This window comes from Leopardus geoffroyi, chromosome A1, assembly GCF_018350155.1.
Source record: "Leopardus geoffroyi isolate Oge1 chromosome A1, O.geoffroyi_Oge1_pat1.0, whole genome shotgun sequence".
Lineage (NCBI taxonomy): Eukaryota > Metazoa > Chordata > Mammalia > Carnivora > Felidae > Leopardus > Leopardus geoffroyi.
In genome coordinates, this window is record NC_059326.1 from 169,362,228 (window position 1) to 169,387,232 (window position 25,005).

Here is a 25,005-nt window from a genome sequence, read left to right on the forward strand (position 1 = left end):
ATTTCTGACAGGTACTTCTATGCCCCTGAACTTAACTGAGAGAGCCCACTGGTCACCCTATGAGTTCATTTATGCCATTGTATAGCCATTCAATATCCTCTCTCAGATGTCTTTTGGAAGTCTTTTAGCTAACTGCTGATACCTAAAACATTCTGTAAAAGACATTAAAAGGAGAGGCTACTGAAAAACTACACAGTGAGAGGCATAAGTCAAGTCATAGGGTAACCAATGTGCCCTTCTAGTTGTTAAGGTGCACAATTCAAACTTCATTTCTTTTATTATGTGCAAGTAAAAAAACTTCACAAGTACTTTTGATAGATAAAGGAACAGGTTACACATCTAACAGAAATGAAACTCTATTATGTTTGATGTCAATTCAGAAAATTATATCTCAGTCTCTAGATATATTAGATTTCTACCCCAAAATGGATTTTTTAATACACCTATAATGAGTTACCTTTACATTATGTTACAGCTATGATTGCAAAACAACAAAAAAGTCAACATGTTGACTCTGCCATAGTTTGTCAGAATCTTGAGAAAAGAATAAAATCAGATCTGTTTTATAAATCACTTTAAGCCTATCTTTTATCACTACTAATGTAATAATAAATAATGAAGACATCTGAGATTTGCTGGAACAAAAATTTATAAAAGAGCAGTCTTGTCATATCACAGAAAGGCTTCTTTAACAGAGTGAACTCATTAACTAATAATTCAGATACTTACTTATAAATGACAGTAAAAATAATTTACAATTACCAAATTTTCTCAAGACCAGAAGACTACACTCTAGTCCAAAGATGTGTAATTACTACCTGCATATCTGCAAAGTACTTTTTTTTTTTTTAAGCTTATTTATTTACTTTTTGAGAGTCAGAGAAAGCATGAGTTGGGGAAGGGCAGAGAGAGAGGAAAAGAGAGAGAATCCCAAGTAGCGTGGAGCCCAATGTGGGGCTCAAACCCACGAACCATGAGATTGTGACCTGAGCTGAAGTGATGCTTAACTGACTGAACCACCAAGGCGCCCACTGCAAAATACTTTTTCAAACTACTGAATAAGAGATTTTAATTAAATAACTAAGTATTACTCGACACTTGTATTTCATAAAATGGTTTTAAGAAATTAAATTAAATTAGCCAAGCTAAATTATTTAGGGATACAATTAACACAAGAAAGCTATTAAACATAATATGCAGGGAAAAATATATTCAGTTCACATTAAAAAGTTTTTGATTGAAAGATAAATCTCCACTAGCAGAAGGATGTCATGATACAGTTATATTTTAACAACTGGCTGTATTCTATTTTCTTCCATGTTTAAATGTATATATTGCTCATATTAAATTTAATAAAAATATCAGAATAGAATTTCTTGATAGGATATGTATATTTGTATTCATAGACACATAAAACCCACACATAATTTCTAATATTCTAAGATTAATTCCTACATGCTTATTAATAGCTCTTATATAACTCCATGTTTCATACCTGAGGAATTTTCCTTTGGAACATCATCTAGTTCCAACACTTCATAGTCATCACCAGCCCGACCTAAACTTCTTTCATGCCTGGTCATACATGGTTTAAAACTGACATATGCATGTCTTCTTCCGTATCTCCTGCCTGTGATTGTCTGATATCCTCCTGCTGGTTTGGGCCAGGCAGCCTTGCTGGATTCTTGATCCATTACTGAAAAACAGAGTTAAAAATAAGAGAGGCATGAAATGACCTTTAATCCAGTGACCAGTAGAGGTAATGTTTAAACATATATGCTATTGCTTGCCAGATCATCTGCTACTGAACATTATATGTACCTTACTAACATTGTAAGTGTAAACATGAATATTAGGTCATGAGAGTTAATTGGCCTCTTTACCCCCAAAATAGCTTTTAAAGTTTGGCACTTTTAAGATGTCTCAGAGTTTTATAATATAACCTACCCAAAATGATTTTTCATATGCCAAATTCATAAGTCATACTGCAAAAGCTCATTAAGAATTAGACAATGATCCTCCAAATTATCTAAGTAAAGTACCTTATGTATAAATGCTTAACACATTTTTGCTGGATTAATTATTAGCATATTACATTAATTAGCACATCTGCACAATTACATTAATTGTGAATACATTTCTATCCAAGGTAACATGCAACTTCTTTAAATGGCATCTGTACTATCAGGAAGAAATAACTGGACCATAATAAAACATCTCAAAGACTAAGGTCAGATAAAATTATCCACAAGAAAACAGCGATGAGCCAAGTCAAAGACGTGCTACCTCACCTTTCAAAACTACAGTAAACATTATGGTAGCAAAACCCATCAACACTTTAACAACTATTTAAATACTAAGTTCTGACAGCTGAGGGATACACAGTAGTAAACAGTAGCACCTGTAACTAAGTAGAACATTACCATATCTATATATATATATATATAAAAGTGTAAGTTTCTTTAATCAATGATATTTTACATATACAAGAACTAAACATAGTATTTAAAAAACAATTTTTAATGTTATTTTTGAGAGAGATATAGCATGAGTGGAGGAAGGGCAGCGAGAGGGAGAGACACAGAACATGAAGCAGGCTCCAGGCTCTGAGATGTCAGCACAGAGCCCAATGCAGGGCTTTAACCCACTAACTGTGAGATCAGGACTTGAACCGCCATTTGGGATGCTTAACTCACTGAGCCACCCAGACACCCCTAAACAAAGTCTTATCTCACAGTATATAAAATAGTCAGTAAATGGAAAAGTTACATATTTTTGTTTTACTGCATCAAATAAGTAGAAATGCTTCCAAGCACAAATAAAAAACAAACATGTATTTATACAGTTATCAAGTTTTACATTATATTATTTAATCCCTTCAAAAGCCTTATGAGGCAGATACTGTACTTCATTTTAAAAATCAAGAAATTAAGAGTAAAATTAAGTATTTAGTAACTTGTCCAATAATCAAATAGTACGACTCCAGAACTAGTGCCCTTAACAACTCCTCCAAAGGAATAGTCTCCAAAACGGAAAGCACAAGAGAAGCCAAGGGAGGGTACAAAAAATATAACAATTTTTATTTATACTTATTTTCATATCAAAAATTAGAAATTAAGCTTTAGAAATATTCAATAAATGGATCAAAAATGGCCTTATATAAGCCCATGATCCCAAATGGAGGGTATTACGCTAAGTGAATTAAGTCAGAGACAGACAGATATCGTATGTTTTCACTCATATGTGGAACTTGAGAAACTAAACAGAAGACCATGGGGGAGGGGGGAAAACGGTTACAGAGAGGAAGGCAGGCAAACCATAAGAAACTCTTAAATACAGAGAACAAACTCAGGGTTGATGGTGGAGGGGAGAGGGGAAAATGGGTGATGGGCATTGGGAGGGCACTTGTTGGAATGAGCACTGGGTGTTGTATGTAAGTGATGAATCACGGGAATCTACCCCCAAAACAAGGAGCACACTGTATACACTGTATGTTAGCCAACTTGACAATAAATTATATTAAATTAATTAATTAAAAAAAAAAAGACCATGATTCCATGTCATATATGGTACTTAAGGTATCCAGGGAGAAAAATATAAAATCCTTAATGTAGAGGGACTGACAAAGACACTCTGCTTACCTGCTGGCTCTTTTTCAGTATATTGTGACATATATGGCAGTCTTTGTGTGCCCAGTTCAGTGCAATTATGGATGTGAATTAGTTTTTATTCACACAACGAATAAGCTGCAGAAGATTCCTACAAGGAAACCGCAGATTAAACAAAATATTAATAATATAAGCACAAAATAAAAATGACAAAGTAATACTTCTGGTGAAGCACTTTGTTAACCCTGTAATATCAGAAAAATACAATCAGATCTGACAATCCATCAAAAAACCTTAAAACTATCAAGATAGCTATTTGAAAAGTTACATCTCCTCTTGAAAAACCTCTTGCTGTAAGCATGTATCATCCTTAAGACTGACATGATTAACAGTACATTTATAATTTAAAAGTAAATAAGCAAATATATCGGAAGAAGTGCTGACTGAAGTATGTGACCAAACTATCTGGGAGTCTACTACACTATGCTATCTTTGCTTCTGCATCAAGCGCTATATAGTTTCTTTAGCTCTGGCATTGTTAAGTCAACCCTAGGAATACAGACCGTATTTTCAAAATATATAATGGCTTATGACAATTATAAATTAATGTGTGTAAGGGCGCCTGGGTGGCTCAGTCAGTTAAGCATCAGACTTCAGCTCAAGTCATGATCTCACAGTTCATGAGTACAAGCCCTGCGTCACGCTCTGTGCTGACAGCTCAGAGCCTGGAGCCTGCTTCAGATTCTATGTCTCCCTCTCTCTCTCTGCCCCTCCCCCACGCACACTTGCACACATGCTCTCTCTCTCTCTCAAAAATAAATATTAAAAAATATTTTAAAAATAAAATAAAAAATGTGTGTAAATAATAATATACTTATTCTTTACAATAGTCAATTAACTATTCAAATATTTTGATTCCAAGTAAGAACCTATTCTACATTAGAAAAACTAAAATTTGTCATGTAACAAATATAAAAAGACCTTCTGGTTTGAAATTAATCCATTTACTACTTCAAAAGTTGCAACCTGGGCTCTTTTAAAAGTTTGGTAAGGGTTATGTTTTTATTTAAACAGCTTATTTACTTAAACACTGAAGCTATTGCTAATTTTATACCACCACTTATTAGAAGATGATAGTTCTGCAAATGAGGTTAATTGTATTGTTATCTGTGTAACCACAGATAGCTCTATATTAACATACATCAGAGTACAAACACACATTCTCCCATATAAATTATAAATTCGGCAACATGTTATGATCCTCTAATATGTCTGAACCAAATGAGACTGTTAGCAACAATCTTACCAAAGAATAGCTTACCAAAAAATATTCTTAACATGGAGGCAAAAAGATAAGCTCTAGTACTGTTTTAATACTAAGAAAAATGATCTGAAATAACTTGAATCTTCAGTCATAATATAGTACATGACAATCGTAAAGGATGACCATGCATTTAAATTCATAAGTATTTCACCCAAAGTCTATCTTTAGAATAAAGCTTTATTTTACTATGTTCCCGGCATTATTTTCAGTGCTGAGGCTTCAAATAAATGAACAAAGTAGACAAATATCACTGCCCTCCTAAAATTACAGTATGTGGTACACACACTAAACAAAACAAGGAAGTAAATATACGTTAGACAATAAATACAATGGAGCAAAAGAAAGCAGTGAATAAAGGGTTGCTGGGGGTGTGCAATTTAAAATAGGGTGGTTAGGGAAAATCTCTCTGAGAGGGAAGCATCTGAGCAAACACCTGGTAAGGGAGACAGCCATGTGTAAACCTAGGGAGAGAACATTTCGGGCAGAATAAATGAAAGTTCCCGAGGTGACAACTTCCAGAAGTGATTATAGCAAGAAGTGTGGGATGGAATGAACAAGACAGAAAGCAACAGATGAGGTTAGAAAAGTAATTAGGGTGGGTGATAGGGGGTGAGATGGAACAGGTCACATAGGCCTTTATAGGCTAACACAAGAAATGTAGGTTTTATTCTGAGTGAGCTGGAAAACCACTGAAGAGTTCTGAACACAGAACAGACATTACCTAACTTCTGTTTTAATAGGAACACTCTGGCTACTATTTTGAATAGAGTGAAGGGGAACAAGGTCAAAGGCAAGGAGCCTGTTTGCAAAGCTATCGAAATAATATTGACAAGAGATCACAGTGGTTTAGACCAGGGTAAAACTAGAGGTGGTGAGAAATGCAGATTCTGAATATACTGTGAAGGAAGTGCCAACAAAGTTTTCTGATATAGATTATAAAATAAGGTAAGGAGTTGAGGCTGACTCTAAGTTCTATAGCCTGAGCAACTGAAAACAACAACAACAACAACAACAACAACAACAACAACACAGCTACCATTAACTGAATGAAGTAGGAAAATTTGTGAAAGATGCAGGTTTGGAGAAAGTATCTTCAGTTCAGTTTTACATGTATTAAGTCTGAGATATCTATCAGACATTCAAGCAGAAATGTTAAGTAGAGGGGCACCTGGGTGGCTCAGTCAGTTAAGCGTCTGACTTTGGCTCAGGTCATGATCTCACATTCATAGGTTCAAGCCCCATATCAGGCTCTGTGCTGACTGCTCAGAGCCTGGAGGAGCATGCTTCAAATTCTGTGTCTCCTCTCTTTCTGCCCCTCCTCTGCTCACACTCTGCTTCTCTCTCTCTCTTTCTCCCTCTCTCAAAAACAAATAAACATTAAAAAATTTTAAGAAAGAAAGAAAGAAAGAAAGAAAGAAAGAAAGAAAGAAAGAAAGAAAGGTTAAGTAGAAGCCTGGAGTTGACTAAAAGAATTCTGGGCTGCAAGTATAATTTGGGAGTTACCAGTATATAGATACATTCAAAAAGGCATGAACTTGGACAGGACATCTAAGTGTACTTGGAGAAGGAAAAAGGTTCAAGGACAGCCTTGAGACAATCCAACATTAAGAGACCAGGAAAGAAATACCAGAAAGCTGACAGAGGCCAATGGAAAGAAAAGGAAAATCCAGGAGTATGGATGCCAAATGAAGAAAGTGCTTCAGACAGAAGAACTAATCCACTGTGCCAAATGCTAAGAAATAAAGTATAAGAAGGATCTGTAACTGGCCACTGAACTTAGCAACAGGGAGGATACTGAAGATCTCTGACAACAGCAACTTTGATAGAATGGGAGGTGTAAAAGCCTGATCACAGATAGTGAGAGGAAAGGAACTGGAAAGAGTACATACGTCCTGAAAATCACCGTTTCTTAATAACTTTAACATGATTCCACTTGCTTTCTAAAGGTGTTCCAACAAAATTTAATCTACTTGTTTTCAAGCCCTGTGACCCCCGCTGTGATAACTTTTGACTACTTCTGAGCTCAGTCCCCTGATTTGAATCCCGTGTTCTCGTGTGTGTGTGTGTGTGTGTGTGTGTGTGTGTGTGTGTGTGTGTGTCTTTACTAGAAGATCAAGTATTTGTTTCAGAAATTTTATGTAAGGAGGTAAACTTCGGGTCCTTGCATGTCTGAAAAAATTTTCATCTATCCCTCAGACTTTGGGTATAAGTCAAGAAAAAACATTTTTTTTCCTAACTCTGAAAGGCATGGTTTTCCAGCATCCCATGTTGCAATATGGCATCCCATTCTGCCGATTTATTTCTCAGTTTTTGGTAAGTAAACCAATTTTTCTCCCTGGAATATTTAGGATATCTTCTTAATAAATGGTATTCTATAATGCCACAAGGACTTTTTTAGGGGCAGGCCATTTTATAATTTCTCCTACACAGCCACTTTTGGGCTGTTTTAAATAAAACTCATATCAGTTTGTCTCAAAGATGTCCTTTTTTAATAATGGCTATTTTCACTGTATTTGGCCTACAAAGATTAATCCTTTGTCTGTAAACTTTTCTAATTTTCACTCTATGAGATGGTAAATTTCATCCAATTTTACTTTGAGCCTTTCAGTATTCTCTGTAATAATCTTCTAAATTTCTTGTAGTTTCTTGTTTTCTGCTTCTTTTATTACCATTTTTAACAGTGATTTATGCCTTATGACTAAAATGTAGACTAGAGTCTCTCTGTAGATACTAATTATTTCTATTTCATTGAAGGCCAGCCATGCTCAAGTATCTACAACAGTGGTAGATACTTTTTCATTTCCATATAAAAAAAGGTATAAAAAAGAAAAAAAAAGCAGAACAGGGAGGGGGGAGGATGAATAATAAGAAATAAAAACCACAGTGGTATATCAAGATTAAAATGGTTAAATCATTAGTACCAAATTTGTATCTTAAGTGAATCAGAAACATTGTCTCTGAGTTCTCTCTGAAGAGATGTTGCTTTGCTGAATTAATCTCTTGCTCCTTGTACTATTCACTTAATAAGTAACACATGACTTCTTTCTATTTGTGATGCTTATTCATTTCAAATGCAATTATTCATATTTCTTACTAATTGTCATAAAGTAAAATATATAAATGTGTTGTTGTCTAAGAATTAAAGAAGTAAATCAATGAAGTATTAATTCTAGATCTTATTTAACCTACAAGTCATCACTTTATCATTTTAATAACCAGCAGCTATAGACAGGCAATAAAAACAACCTTCAAAACAATACAAGGGAAAACGTGCATGTAGGACATACACCTCCAACAGCAGAATTGAAAGAGTTGTGATTTTAAAGACAAAGGCCTTATTTTATTTGTACTTGCATGCACTAGGTCTATTAAATGCTTGTTTCTACTGCACTAACACAGTATGTATGTAAATGATTGGACAAATGAATGAATGAACAAACATGTGCTCCTTTCTCTGATGGAAATAAGGAAATATAATGAAAAGAGAGGGCTAAGTGTTGGGTACACTTGGATCTAAATCCCAACTCTGATACTCAGGCAAGTTAAATGAAAGCTAGTGGTAGTTTAAGTGATTTAAAAATATATATATATAAATAGTAATGAATGAAAGGAACTTAGGCAAACAGAGTAATGAGTGCTCATATTCCTATATGGACACAATATATACTAATATTGGTACACAGTTGACCTACATCTTGAATTGTCTTTGGTATCAACATATTTCTACTCCAGTGAGTAATCAACTAATAACAAAGCTTGTATAATATTTAAAAATAACACATTTATTATTTTTGCAACATAGCCTACCTACTTCAGTAACATCATCGAACCTCTATGAGAATAATACAGTAGAATAATTAAAAAATAATTCTTTGATAAAATTTTTTTAACACTTCTCCCTTTAAAAAGCAGAGCCTAATCTGCTCCCTATCAGGGTGGGTTGTACTTAGACACTTGTTTCTATTGAATACAATGTGACAGAAATGACAATGTATAATGAACAAAGTTATGGCATAAAAGGCATTGTGGCTTCCTCCTTGCTCTCTCTCAGCTCCCTCTCCCTGGGAAAAGCAAGCTGCTACATCATGGGATCATTCAGGTAGTCCTATGGAAAAGTCAATGTATTCCTGCCAAGGGCAGAAGGAAGTGAGGTATTCTGACAACAGCCATGTGAATGAACCACCTAGGAAGCAGCACCTTAAGTCACAATCAAACCTGCAGATGACTGCAGTCCCAACCCACATCTTCAGGGTAACCTCATGAAAGATCTTGAGACAAACCACCCAGTCAGGTTGCTCCTGAATTTCTCACCTACAGAAACTATGGTCTACTGAAGCATAACAAATTATCCTGTAAAAATTAACAAACACAAATAACTTAAATTATATTATTTTATATAGAGAGAGAGATAGATATGGAGAGATAGGTATGTGGATACTGAATTTTCCTATATTTCCACCTATTATGAGAACAAAGCTCTTTTAAAAAAATGTTTGAGAGAGACAGAACGAGCAGGGGAGGGGCAGAAAGAGGAGGGAGGGAGACAGAGAACCCCAAGCAGGCTCTGTGCATCCAGCACAGAGCCTGACACAAAGGGCTTGAAACTCAAGAATTGTGAGATCATGGCCTAAGCCCAAATCTAGAGTGAGACTTTTAACCGACTGAGCCACCCAGGTGCCCCAAGAACAAAGATTTTCTAATGCCATCTCATGAAAGTATATTTTCTCCCTTTGAAAGAGCTGCTTATTCTCAGCATAGAAAGTGCCAGGTTATGGCTTACAGAATTAAAATGAATTATACTTATGTTTTGTTTGCTGGCAATCTCAGAAGAACTGTTGCTTAGCTCTTACATTCTACCTATCACCTAATAAATATTCACTAACTAGCTACTGAATCAGGAACACTTACTTTTAGAATTTAAATCTGATTTAAATGAAGTTTTACGCAAAGCGAAGGAGAAATTAGTTGAACTTCCAGAAGAAGAGCTTCAACTGAAAGCTTGGATCTTTACACCTGTGACCCATTTGCTGGGAGCCAAAAATAACTCACTTTTTTAAAAAAAAAGCTGAGACATAATTCATATATATTAGATCAGGTATACAACATAATGATCTGATGTTTGTACATAGGGCTAAATGATCATCAAAGTAAGTCTAGTTAACATCCATCACCATAAATAGTAACAAATGAGAACTTCTAACTTGTATTTTGTTAGTAACCTTCAAATATACAATATGGTATTAATAACTACAACACCATGCTATACACTACAACCCTATGACTTATTTATTTTATAACTGCAAGTTTGTACCTTTTGCCCCCGTGCTCAACAATTTTGCCTGCCTCCCACTCCCACATCTGGCTACCACTGATCTGTTCTATGTATGAGGTTTTTTGTTTTTTTTTTATTCCACACATGAGATCATACAGTATTTGTCTTTCTCTGATTTATTTCGGTTAGTATAATGCCTTCAAGGTCCATCCATATCCATATTGTTGCAAATGGCAACATTTCATTCTTTTTTATAGCTGAATAATACTCCATTTTGTATGTATGTGTCTGTACACACACAATCCATTTTTTTTTTTTTTTTTTTTTTGGCCTGAGGAAGATCAATCAATCAATCCTCCTTCTTTGTGTGTGTGTGTGTGTTGCCTAAAACAACAGAAATTTATCTCTTATAATTCTGGAGGTTAAAAGTTCAAAATCAAGGTGCCAATGGGGTCATATTTCCTCTCAAAGGCTTTGGAGGAAATTCTTTTGTACTTCTAGCTGGTGGTGAATGCCAGCAAACCTTTGCATTCTTTGACTATATACCACATCTTCTTTATCCATTCACTCATCAATGAACACTTAGGTTGTTTCCACATCTTGGTCATTGTAAATGCTGCTGCAGTGAATATGGGAGTGCGTGTCTTTTCAAGTTAGTATTTTTGTTTTCTTCGGATAAATACCCAGAAGTGGAATAGCTGGATCACATGGTAGTTCTATTTATTAATTTTTTGATGAATCTCCATACTATCTTCCATAGCGACTGTACCAATTTACACTCCCCCCAAGAGTATACAAGGTTTTCCTTCTTTCCATATCCCTGCCAACACTTGTTATTTCTTGTCTTTTTGATAAAAGTCATTCTAACAGATATGAGTTGATACCTCATCGTGGCTTTGATTTGCATTTCTTTGATGATTAGTGATGTTGAGCATCCTTTCATGTACCTGTTGGCCAGGTACATGTTGTCTTTGTACGTTGTCTTTGGGAAAACGTCTACTCATTTCCTCTACCCATTTTCTAATTGGATTGTTTCTCTGCTATTGAGTTTTATGATTTCTTAATATTTTAGATATTGACCCTTTGTCAGATATATAATTTGGAAATATTTTCTCCCATTTATTAGGCTGCCTATAAATAACTCACAGTTAAAGAATCTTTTCTAGAAATAACAAAGTTGAGACACAAATACAATTTAATCCAACAATATGAAGAGCAAAGATTCTTGATTACTCTTCGCAGCCCTCTGCAAAATTTGTTTTATATTCTCTCATATTTCCCTTTATATATATGTGCCTGCAAAATGCCCTAAAAATGGCTCTTAAAAATTCCTTACAAAACAAAATTCTAAAATTATCTGGACTGCAGTTCCTTTCAGTAAAATATTTATTTATATAGAATGTTGGTGATTATTATCATACTTGAGCTGTAAGTTATAGAATACAAACTTCATGACAAAATGACTTTATGATAAACTATGACAAATATAGCTAGAAAGCTGTTCCATATTTGCCGGAACTAATTACACTTTACCTTAGTTTACTAACATTATCTTTCTATTTTCAGCTACTAAGGCAAAGCAAATATTCCAAGAGGTTAAAAAAGTATCTACTCTGAACAACAATCTAAGCTTGCAATTAAAGTACTTCTCACACTTATATATTCTTTTTAATCTATCTCTAGATTTATCGTGTCTTCTAGTCACAAGCACAAATGGTTTCTTTTACATATAAACAATGTAAAATATTCCACTAGATGTAATTAATAGATACACAATTAATAAGGACAGAGGTGATATTATTCCTATATATTGCTATAAACAAATAGACACATGAATAAAATCAATTGCGGTAAATCAAATAACATATTACCAACCCCTGGACTTCTAGGTTATACACAAGAAAACTTCCAGGATATGACTACCAGATTCTGTACGTGAACAACTGTAGAAATGATAAGAGTACCTAAATCAGAGAGAAATTTTAAAAGTACAACTGTTAAACTTCTCAGATCAAATGGGCTTGCTATCCCTAGTAATGTGACGAGATAATATGATAAAAGGTTAAGCGTATTTAACTATTACCTTTCTTGACAATGTTTCTGTAAATTATTGTAAAAGAGGAACAATAAACTCAGCACTGATACAGTGAAAATTACACTGAAAAACATAAAATATATGTAATCAGAAAGAGACCATTTGATAATCCAAATTTTTTGTATTTAAGTAGTTATAAAACTGTATTTCCAATTTCTGTTATGGTAAAGCCTCTATCTCACCAAATGATTATAAACTGTTACTCTATTTAAAAAAAATTGTTACAAACTGCTATTTCTAAAAGACTAACCATACAGAAAAACCTGTGAAGAAAGAACTGAATGAGAATATAACCAACACGCTAGAACAATAAAGATTTTCTCTGGTTTACTGGAAATATAACTGGCTAAGGGGGAAAAAAAGATTAAAGTCGAAGACAAATTGAGATGGAAGAATAAAATATCAATCCATCAAAAAATAGGATGAAGAATATTCTTCAAATTTACCTCTCATTTAGATAGGAAGATCTGATTCAGATGTGGCACAAAAGGGCCCTGCTCAACTCACCCTCCTATGGGATGCCAAGAAAAATCAGTTTCAAATCAAGAAACAGCACAGATTTATTTCCATGTCAATGAGTGAGCCAAGAAAAGAAATAACAAGAGTACAGGAAAAAAAGGAAAATAGAAAATTCAATGTTATGCATACCAAATGTAGCAAATTTCATTTGATGATAAAAATTCACAAAATGTGTTCAGAACAAATTAATACACCTATGATATTTAGAGACTTGGATGCCTGCTAACCACAAAAAAAAAAAAAAGCGCTTATGTGTGTGGGTTTGGGAAGATAAAAAAACAAGCATGACAAAACGCTGATGCAAGATGTTGTGTAAGAGTGGTTCCTTATACTTCACAAAAATTTGTTTAGAAATTTTCATGATAAAAACTTTTCAAGTATTTTCCTTTTCTCTGCAGTCATTTGTTGAAGAACTATTAAGTGCAAAACTCTTAAACATATGTTACAGTTCAATGGATTTTTACATATATTATATATCTGAATAACTACCACGTGGTTCAAGATATAAAACATTACCATCATTTCAGAAGGTTCTCTCTTACCCCTTCCAATTTATTAACTCCTCTCAATCCAGAGGCAACCACTTTCTGGACTTCTACTCCCCCAAATTAGCTTTTACTGTTTTAAAATACACAAGTGGAGGGGCGCCTGGGTGGTGCAGTCGGTTAAGCGTCCGACTTCAGCCAGGTCACGATCTCGCGGTCCATGAGTTCGAGCCCCGCGTCAGGCTCTGGGCTGATGGCTCAGAGCCTGGAGCCTGTTTCCGATTCTGTGTCTCCCTCTCTCTCTGCCCCTCCCCCGTTCATGCTCTGTCTCTCTCTCTGTCCCAAAAATAAATAAATAAACGTTGAAAAAAAAAATACACAAGTGGAATTATACAATGTGAACTCTTTTGCGTCTACTTTTGATCAACACAATTCGTTCATGTTGTTATAAATGTTCCTATACATAAATTCTGATGCAATATTTTGTTGTTTTTTCAGATTGAAATGTTTTCTAATTTCTAACTGAACTGTAATTAATTCCACAATGATCAGAAAACACGCACTACATAATGTCAATCTGAAATTTGATACTTCTTTAAGAATTAGAATATTTTGTCAAATGTCCCAAGTGCACTTAAACAAACAAACAAAAAAAAGGTATAGTCTTCAGTTGTTAGACACAATGTTCTATAAATGTCAATTACGTCAAGGTGATTAATCATGTCATACAAATTTTATTCCTTTACTGATTTTTTTACATAACTGTTCTATCATTTACTTAAACATGTATTTAAAATCTCAGCTATGAATACATACCTATCTTTCCTGTTAGTTATACTAATTTCTCTGTTCAGAATCTATATTATTAAGTGAACACATACTTACAATTATATTTTCTTGATGAAGTGACCCACATATTATAATATATTCCTCTTTACTTATTATAATACATCTTGTCTTACATCTGTTTTGTACAAATTAATACCATCAGCTTTCTTTTGGTGTTTGCAGACAATACTCAATTTTATGTTTTTACTTTGATCTTACATGCATTTTGCACTTAAAGTGTTCTTTATAAATTAAACATACATGAATCTTTATTTATTTATTTTTAATGTTTATTTATTTTTGAGAGAGACAGAGACAGAATGCAAGTGGGTTAGGGGCAGAGAGAGAGGGAGACACAGAATCCGAAGCAGGCTCCAGGCTCTGAGCTGTCAGCATAGAGCCCGACACGGGGCTCGAACCCACGAGCTGTGAGATCATGACCTGAGCTGAAGTCAGCTGCCCAACCAACTGAGCCACACAGGCGCCCCATACATGAATCTTATTTATAAGGGCTAACAATATTTGTATTGCCACTGAAGTGTCTAAACCATTTACATTTAACATAATTGCCATAATACAGATTAGCTTAAGTATCACCTTCTATGTGTTGTTTCTTTATTCTTCCTTGGTACTGGTCAGTTTTTTTTTTCTTTACTATTCCATTTTATTTCACCTACTAGCTTGTTTGAAATACCTTTTAGTATCAATATTTCAGTGGTTTCCCTTGAAATTACAAAATGCATCTTTTTTATTTGCTGAATGTTATTTCCTAGAGGCTCAGAATAACTTATCTTCCTTTAAAGAGTGTTTTAAATTTTCTCATCTCAGGTAATTACACTGCAGGTAAAGACAAAGTGTGGGTTGGATGAGAGTACAAAATATCTGAGAACTGCAGAAACAGAAAGCTGGTACCTGCTCACAGGCTCTTATCTATGAATCTCTACTAGGTGCTGAAAAGATTGGGAACAGGCTGGAGACTAAAGAGGCCTTCTTTCAGTGTGAAAGGAAGGTACTGATTGCCAACAAGTGAATAAAATAAAGTTCTACCTACACCTTTCACTCATACAGAAAAGAAAAAAAAAAAAAAAAAGCCTTACCCTACCGACAGAATGATACTAATTACTGTCCTCCATTGTGGCTAGAGGATAGGTAAAAGAAAAACAAAACAAACCACCTTTACTACTGAACAGTGTTAGGAAATAGATCAAGGATTTCAAGAGATGGAAAAGCAAATGCAAGAAATAAAAGACACATTGACAAATAACAAAAAGGCATTTATAGGCTCATCAAAGGACCAGGGGAAGAAGGTATAAATGAACTTCAAGACAGGTCATGAAAAAGTACCCAAACTGAAATACAAATTAAAAAAAAAAAAAACAAAAAGTGTGGGGAGGAAATTAAACAGAGCCTCCAAGAAATGTAGGACTGTATGAAATGAACTACCACCTACGTAACTGGATTCTCACAAGCAGAGCTGGTAAGTGGTACAGATGAAATATTAGAAGATATTCTGAGAAATTTCCAAATGTTATTTAAGAGATTAAACATAAATTTAAGAAAGGCTCAGCAAACAATCACAACAAGCACTATATATAGAAAACACAAATACCCCAAGACAAATCATTTTCAACCCGCTATAAAAACCCAACAATAAAGGAAACATTTTTGACGCAGAGAAATGAAGAATTACACCTGACTTCTTGTCAGAAACCATACAAGCAAAAAGACAATATAAATGGCATCCTTAAAGTAACATAAGAAAAAACACTGTGAACAAATAATCCTATATCCAGCAAAATAATGTGCAAGGAAAATAAAAAGTAAAATAGAGTATGTTATAGCCAACCCAAGAGACTTTGTTACCAGTAGACCTGAACTACAGAAAGAGTACAAAACAGACATTTGATTCTACAAAGGAATATGGAACTCTAAAGATAATTAAAGTGAAGGTACATGCAAAAATTTTTTTTCCTTATTTTTAGTTACTTCAAACCAGAACTGTATAAAGTAGCACTCACTGATAGAACTTTCTGAGATGATGAAAATGTTCTATATCTTACACAGTTCGATCTGAAAACTAAAAGCTACCTGTGGCTACTAAGCACTTAAAAAAAATGACTAATATACAGAAATTAATTTAAACTTAATACTAACTACTTGAAATTCAAATTAAATAGTCACACTGGCTAGGACATACTAGACAATGCAGGTCTAAAGCAAACATAGTAGCAAGGTATTATGAACTTATGGCATATATAAAAGTAAAACATGACAATAGTAGTGCTAACGATAGTAAGAAATTGGCAATATACTGTTATGAAGCACTGACACCATATATAAAGTGGTATAACACTGCCTGTATAAAGACTGGAATTAAAGATGTATAATACAAATCACAGAGAAGCCAGTATAAATTTTTTAAACAGGCAAACTTAAGTATAAGTAATGAGCTACTAATGAAGATAAAAATAGAGAACCTATTTTTATAGGTTAAATAAAAAACTACTAAGAAGGGAGATTTAAATGTAATCACATTAATAATTACATTACACATAAACGGTCTAAACAACCAAATTAAAAAGCCATATTGTCAGGATGGGTTAAAAAGAAAGTGGGTTGTCTATACCAAACCTACTTTAAATATAAAGGCATAGATGTAAAGTAAAAAGATATACTATGCAAACACTAACCAAAAGAAAGGTAGAGTGATATTTTTTTTTTAATTTTTTTTTTCAACGTTTATTTATTTTTGGGACAGAGAGAGACAGAGCATGAACGGGGGAGGGGCAGAGAGAGAGGGAGACACAGAATCAGAAACAGGCTCCAGGCTCTGAGCCACCAGCCCAGAGCCCGACACGGGGCTCGAACTCACGGACCGCGAGATCGTGACCTGGCTGAAGTCGGAGGCTTAACCAACTGCGCCACCCAGGTGCCCCGAAAGGTAGAGTGATATTAACGTCAGATAAAATAGACTGCAGAAAACGGAATACTGTCTTTATACAAAGTATGTTATTGGTCTACAAAAAAAAGAGAAACATGGAAATCAATTATAAAGATATGTTTACGTATACATTTTACATATTTATTATATATATTTCCAAATATTTGGAAACTGAGTGATATACATTTTTTTTTTAAATATGAAATTTATTGTCAAATTGGTTTCCATACAACACCCAGTGCAAGAATGATATACTTCTAAATAACCATGGGTCAAAGTGAAAGTCACATTAAGTATTTAGAAAATATCAACAGAACAAAAGTTGTGGGAATATCTAAAGTAGTGTTTAGAAGGAAATGAAGGTCTCAAATCAATGGCTCAAGTTTATACCTTAAGAAATCCTAACAGACTGGATTTAAACCCAAAAGCATACAAAAAGAAAATAGTAAAGAGCAAACATCAATGAAACTGAAAAAAAAAATTTTTTTTAATGCAATAAAACAAAAAACTGGATCTTTGGAAAAATTAATAAAATTGATAAACCTGGACACAAACTAGTAAAGGCAAAAGAGAGGACACATTGTCAACATGAGAAATAAATGAAAAGACATCATTACAGTAGCTATAGACATTAAAGAGATAATAAAGAAACGACTTTATGGCAATGAATAGATGAAACAGATGAATTCCTTGAAAGACACAAAGCACTAAAATTCATATAGTGAGTTAAAGTGATTCATGCAAAGACGAAAAACTTTCAAGAATAGATAACCCTAATCATCTTATACCTATTAATTGAATGTATCCTTTAAAACCTTTCAAAAAGAGAACTCTGGGCCCAGAGGGGTTAGCTTGAAAACTCTAGCAAAGATTTATCAAACAAAGACCACTCTTATCGGAAATTTTTCAGAAAATTTAACACTTTCAAATTCTGAGGCCAGCATGATCCTAATACAAAGATTTACATGAAAAGTCATCTTTTGTGGACATAAATACAAAACAGTACTCAACAAACTATGAGCAAATCTAATCCACCAATTTATGAAAATGATAATACGTGATGACCAAATGAGATATCTAGAGAATGCAAGGCTGATTCAACATTTAAAAATAAAATATTAACAGACCATATGATCATCTCAATAAATAACAGTAAAAACATCTGACCAAACTCAGTGTCCACTTGTTAAAAATTCTCAGCAATCAAGGAACAGAATGAGAACACAGTTAACTTCATAAAAGGCCTAGTATACTTAAAATGGTAATATAGAATATATAGAATATATAATAATAATTTGATAAAAAGGCCCTATTATACTTAATAATAAAAGACTGAAACCAACACGTCACTTCTAAAAAAATTTTATGGAAAAGCAAAAAACTACAACAGCCAGGATGATTTTGAAAAAGAGTAGGTCAGGTGGCACCTGCATGGCTCAGTCGGTTAAGTGTCCAACTCTTGATCTCGATCTCGGCTCAGGTCATGATCTCGTGGTTCAGGAGTTCGAACCCTGGGTCAGGCTCTGCACTGACAGTGAGGAGCCTGCTTGGAGTTCTCTCTCCCACTCTCTCTGACCCTACCTCACTCATGCTTGCTCTCTCTCTCTCTCTCTCTCTCTCAAAATAAATAAATAAACTTTAAAAATTTTTAAAAAAATAGCAAGTCAGTCAAAGAAAGAAAAATACCATATGATTTCACTCATATGTGGAATTTACAAATGAGCAAAGGGACAAAAAAGAGAGAGGCAAGCCAAGAAACAGACTCTTAAATAAGAGAACAAACAAAATATAGAACAAAAGAGAGGTGAGGAGGGAATAGGTGAAATAGGTGATGGGGGTCAAAGAGGGCACTTGTGATGAGCAATGGGTGTATGGGAGTGCTGAGTCACTATATTGTACACCTGAATCTAATATTACACTGTAGGTTAACTAACTGAAATACAAATAAAAACTTAAAAATGAAGTAAGTACTGCAAATAAACAAAGTTGGGAGTACTCACACTACCTGATTTCAAGATTTACTGTAAAGCAACAATAACCATGACAATGTGGAACTGGCAAAACGACAGGTATAAAGATCAAGGAATTAGTCCAGAAATAGACCCACATATATGGACAACTGATTTTTAACTAAGTTAATTCAATGAGGAAATCAAAGGTTTCCTAACAAATGGTGCTAGAACTGAGAAAACAAGCCTTAACCCTTATCTCACACCATATATAAAAACTAACTTAAAATGTATGATACACCTTGTCATAAAAGCCAGAACTATAAACCTGTAGAAGAAAACATAATCTGTACAACTTTCCACTAAGCAAACTTAGAACACAGAAACACAAATCCTAAAAGGAAGATTGATGAACTGAATTTAATCGAAATTAAAAACTCTTCTGTTCTGAAAAGTTAGGAAAATAAAAAGGTAAGCTTCAGACTGCATTATGTGTGTATGTGTCTGTGTGGGTCAAAGGACTTCCACAAAAAAATATACAAAGAATACGTACAATTCAGTGAGATAAACAATATTTACAAATAAGCAAGATTTGAACCGATACTTCACAAAGGAAGACACACAAAGGACCAAAAGCAAATTCTCAGCATTATTAATCTTTAGATAAATGTAAATTAATATTATAGTGTGATATAACTACATACCCACTAGAAGGACTAAAATGAAAAAGTCTGAAATAACCAACTGTTGATGAGGGTATAGAGCAACTGGAACTGTACATGGGAAGCTGTGTGGCAGGTTTTTACATGTAAACAGTTACGATACAATGCAACAGATGCATTTCTAGATATTTACCCAAGAGAAATACAAAACTTCATGAACGGAGGTTTACAGCGATTTATCAATAATACCCCCAAACTGGAAACAATCCATTTATCCATAAATATGTGAAATAGTCAACAAACTGTGGTAGACCAATACCATGGACTGCTACTCAACAATTAAAAGTCATGAATCAGTTAAACACAGAAAAGTATTTAGGATTCTCTAACCCATCATGCTAACAGAAAAAAAAGCTAGATGCAACAGACTATGTAATTCCATTTATATGAAACTCTAGAACAAATGAAACCAATTTACAGTGAGAAAGAGAGGACAATGGTTTCCTGGGGCTGAGGGGTAAAAATGTCACTGCACAGGGCAGAAGGGAACTTCTGGGAATGAGAGAAATATTCTCTATCTTGATAGTAGTAATGAAAACATTCTACTCTTGAATGTGGTGCTGGTGATAGGGGTGTACGTGTTCGTCAAGACATACTCAACTGTCTATTTTAAATACACACATTTTATTGTATGTAAATTATCCTCAAAAAAGGTGATTCTTTAAAATGGAACTCTTTTGGGAAAATATAAACCAAGGAATATTGGTAATGCCCTTATATAACCACTAAAAAGAAGTCAAAAACATCAATAAAATTCAATACCCACTATGGTTTTTAAAAATGTCATCCGAAATTAAAAATAACAATAAAATCACCTTGGAAAACCAAGAACAGAAGAAAATATTTTAACTTAATATTCTCTTTATCAGAAAGTTTCAGCAAACATCATAACCGATGTTTAAAAAATCAGAAGCATTCCCCTCAAAGACAGAAACAATATGTTTTTAGCTATCACTATTATTCAAAATTATATAGGAAGTATACCAGCCAAAGCAATGAGGAAAACACCTAAGTTATAAAAAAAAAAAAAAAAAATGAAAAGAAAGCCACAAATCTGTGAAAACTTTCAGACAGTCATCAACTCAAGTGATTAGATACATGATAAACAAAAAAAATTCAAAAGTTTTCCTATAATCAGAAAGAGAAAATTTTACTGAAAGTTTCCATCCACCAGAGCAAATCAAATCATAAGATAGCTAGGAATATTAGAAAGGAATGTGATACATATGGGGGGGGGGGGAGGCGGGGACCTATAAAACTCAATACTTCAGAATATAAAGCAAGATGTGAATAAAAGGGAAAGACATACCATACATGCATACTTTTCTGAGGGGAGAGGCTCAGTATCATAAAGATCAGTTTGCCCAAAATCAATCTAAAATTTCAATATGACATCATTCAAAAAACCTAAGGATTTTTCATTTAATTTATAAATTGAGTCTGAAGTTCATATGGAGAAGAAATGCATAAGAGTCAAGTAATTTTGAAAAAAGGGAAAAATGGTTATCAAAATTTAAAATATGCATACCCTTTTACCCAGCAATTCCATTGATAGGAATCCATGCTCCAGAAATAATCACATACAGAGGAAGTTTCCCTAACAGATGACTTTTAGGATAAAGGTAGGACTACAAGGGGGGTGGGAACTGCACTTTTTACCATTCTTCCACACTGTTTGAATTTTTTTTAAATTTTTTAAGATTTAAAGTTTGTAATTAAAAACTAATCAATACATGAAAAAGTTGGTTTCAAATAAAGCATTATTTGTGATTGCAAAAAAACTAAATGTCTTTCAATAAAGGAATGGTTAATTACAGCTCATTCAAACTAATGAAATACCTCTTAACCTTTGTCAGTATCCCGAAAGACCTATATATAACAAATAAAGATGTCCAACACGTAAAAACAAGTGAAAGAAGCAAGTGATACACCAGTGTGTCTGGTATTCCTCCCACTTCTCCCCCCACAAACCCAACTTTACATGTATGTAAATGTGTTCAGAAATGCATTTAGAAAGATGCACAGTAAATGGTTAACTTTAGACAGTGGAGTGGGGCTGGGGGATGAAAAATGTTCACTTTTACCTGACAGTCCTTTTTCTAAATTGTTAAATTTTATATCAAGTTTGCATTTCTCTAATTTTTAACACTTAATATTATTTTATATAAAAATGACATGAATTCTAGGAGAAAAAAACTAAAAAAATAGTTTAAACGTTTATTTCTGTTATCACCATGTTTATTTCAATACTCTTCAAATGATCTGTAGTCTTCAGCAGAGGTGACTGCCATTTTAAGGAAATTCAACTGACCAAATAGATTATGATAAAAAATAATACAGTGCGCCTTTTTTTTAAGTCGTAAACTTCACAGAAACATCAGACTCAAAGCAGGGTCCATGCATACGCAAAAAATTTTAATGCCTTGGAGAGGGAAGTCTCCTAAACAGATTATTCTTCCTCCTTGCAAAAAAGAGTATTTACCTCTTCCTTTTTTCTTCAACTTGGTCTGGGCGACTTTAAACTCACCATTTTGAATGTGCGCAAAATGATTTACAAGCAGTAATCTAAGGGAGGCCAAAACTGAAGGTGGATCTGTGACAGGGGGGCTCAGACCTGACATCGCTAACCGGCAGAAGCATTGATGGAATGGCGGTAATATCGGGAGAAAAACGATTGTTGTGATTTGTACAGGGTGTGCTGCGTACCCGAGCCTTGGTGACAATCGGAGAAAATGCAAATAAATACAGCCAGGAGAGCGACCGCAACGGAAGGCTTCTTGGGGGAGGGGGGGTGCAGGCCTGTGGCGTAAGACGGATCAGCTCTATGTGGGGTGACTGGAAATGGACAGAGAAGGCGGCTGTGAGATTTTGGTGGGGGGTACACTCATACAGCCGCCAGTTTCGGCAGAAAGGCAGAGGGGTCCTTGGCCAAGGCACCAAGGACAGCAGAAGCGGCAGCAGGGAAGAGCGGCCGGTGGACACCCCGAGATCAATCGATGCCATTCGCTGGGGCCAGCAGGCGCGGTGGCCACGGACTCGAGCGCGGCCCCAGGTCCGGGTTGGACCGGGCCCAGAAGGCGAAGAAGGCCTCTCACAGCCATCAACCCCACCCACCATGGCCGGCGCAGCGGGCAGGGACAGGCCCCACTCCTTCTCGAGGAGAGAAATTAAGAAACGGAGGGGGTGAAGGCAGCAATTTCCTCGCCCCGACCCTGATATTCCTGACATCAGAACAAGCCAGATTAAAAAAAAAAAAAAAAAAAAAAATCCCCTCACCGAACTGTGCAGCGGCTCCGGAGCGAGAACAGCGCTCGATCCTCCACCCGCCACCACCGCCTTCTTCTCCGCCTCCGACTCCTCCCCCGCGGAACGCGCAGCGGCAGGCGGCAGCGGCGGCGGTGGCGGCGGCGGCGGCGGCGGCGGAAGCAGAGGCGGTGGCGGCGCGTCCCGCCCCTTGCGCCGCGGTAGAGGCGAAGGAGGAGGGCACTCAAGCCCCGCCCCGAGTCCAGCACCGACCAATAGACTCAAAGGGCCTCTGCGGGAAAAATCCACATGTCCAATCGGAACCCGAGGAGTGGGCTCACGTCAATGGTTGGGACGTGGCAGAAAAACGGAAAAATACTTGGACCGTATGTACTCCCTGGTACTCCCTTCTCGTTCAGTAGGACTTCACCGATTGGCCGAAGAGCGGAAGGATGAAGGCACACTCCCCCCACTCTCAACCCAGTCCGGGTCTGGGCACACCTCCTTTCCCTGCAGCACTGCGACGTTCGGGCAGGGGGCGGGGCACCGTGATGGGGCTGGAACGGCAAGGCCTTTTGTGGTTCCGGCTGGGAGAAAAGGCGGGGTCTCAGGGAAAGGGAAGGGGGTGTGGAGAACCAAGGGAAGAACTGGCGCAGCTAGACTTTTTCAGAAAACCCGAAGCAACAACCAAAATGGAAGCGTTAAAATCAATCCTAATTCCACTGGAAACCTGACTAACAAGGTTAAGGTCTCCTGACATAAAGTTCAAAGCGTTGCAGTTCAGATATGAGTGGGACAAGAAAAAATAGATGGAAGAAGGACACATTGGCCCATCCTGACTCTGCTTACTATCTAGTGGGTTTTCCCCTCCCACCCTACAATCACACCCTTGCAGCCTTATTTCTCATTCTGTTGGAAGCGGAGTATAGCGGACGCCTGCTTTCACTCTCTATAGACTTTGCCTAATTAGAACCTTCCAGTTTGCATCTAGAGGCTAACCGGCTGTCAAGGCGAGAAGTAACAGCTCCCATCACATGTAACCAAAATAAATACAACAGCTGTAGTCCCTGGACATCTTGCTTAATTTAAACACGGGTAACAGTTTACTTAATCATGTCAGTGATGCTAAATTGTTTCTTTGTCCGGCACATGTCCTTTCTTTTTCATCCTGAACATGTCCGCTTCTCTGATTACAGTCCTGCTTTCCTGCCACCTTCTTCCCCAACCCCCTCAACTCCTTTCACACATATGCCCAATGCCCAGGATATATTTATCGTGTCCCCTCCCCCAAGGATTAAGAGCCCCACTTCTTGTGCTGTCCCTGGCAACTGCAAAATCTGCCAGTGATCTCAGACTTCTTTTTTTTTTTTTTTCCTGTTGGTTAAAACAAATTATCCAAAATTTACTATGGGAACTTAAGTTATGAGATTTGCTATAGGCATTTTGTGCAATCAAATCCAAGTCTCAGCCCACCCATGTAGTACATTTCTTACCAAGAAACCATTTCCCACTTGATATTTCTCTCCTTTACACACGTTGCTCTAGAAGCTGTGGCTCCTTTTCCATCCAAGTTTTCCCACTTTGAAAGATAATTCATACTTTAATCACATTTCTTTAATCTCCCTTAGGATGTTGCATACTGATCCAATTGGATATACCAACATGTTTGTTGGGGCAGGGTTTGTCAACTTCAATCTTTTTCATACTTGTGTATACTACTCACAGTATTATTTATCATTTTCTTTAAATGTATTTTTTTTTTCAATTTCTTTAGAGGGAAAGTTTATAAAAGTACTATGAATGGAAGAAAACCTCCATCATCGATTCTAGTTTGAAAGTAACAGTAAGAAAAGTGAACAATTTTTTTAAATGATGGCTAGAAACTATTGCCTACTAAAGTCTCTGAGCCTAAACCCCACTTCCTGTTAAAAGGGTCTGTTACCAAGCATTAGACACATATTAAAGATCAAGCACACAAATGGCATTTTTATCATGATGTAATCAAAGGATAGAAAAATA

At 35.6% G+C, this 25,005-nt stretch overlaps 1 protein-coding gene across 3 annotated transcripts in view; it reads right to left on the reverse strand.

Moving 5' to 3' along the window:
• Positions 1-23,192, reverse strand: part of PJA2 (praja ring finger ubiquitin ligase 2) — a 69,816-nt gene extending 46,624 nt beyond the window's left edge. The window contains exons 1-3 of one of the 3 annotated variants that reach the window (XM_045500540.1): positions 23,020-23,192; positions 3,642-3,759; positions 1,496-1,696 (exon numbers count right to left, since the gene is read on the reverse strand). In XM_045500540.1, the coding sequence (XP_045356496.1) occupies positions 1,496-1,696; positions 3,642-3,672 (232 nt within the window). In that variant the 5' untranslated portion in view covers positions 3,673-3,759; positions 23,020-23,192. Of the gene's footprint in view, positions 1-1,495; positions 1,697-3,641; positions 3,760-22,449; positions 22,548-23,019 lie in introns of those variants that run through there. The other 2 variants (XM_045500548.1, XM_045500556.1) reach the window with 2 other exon arrangements.
• Positions 23,193-25,005: the final 1,813 nt, after the last annotated feature.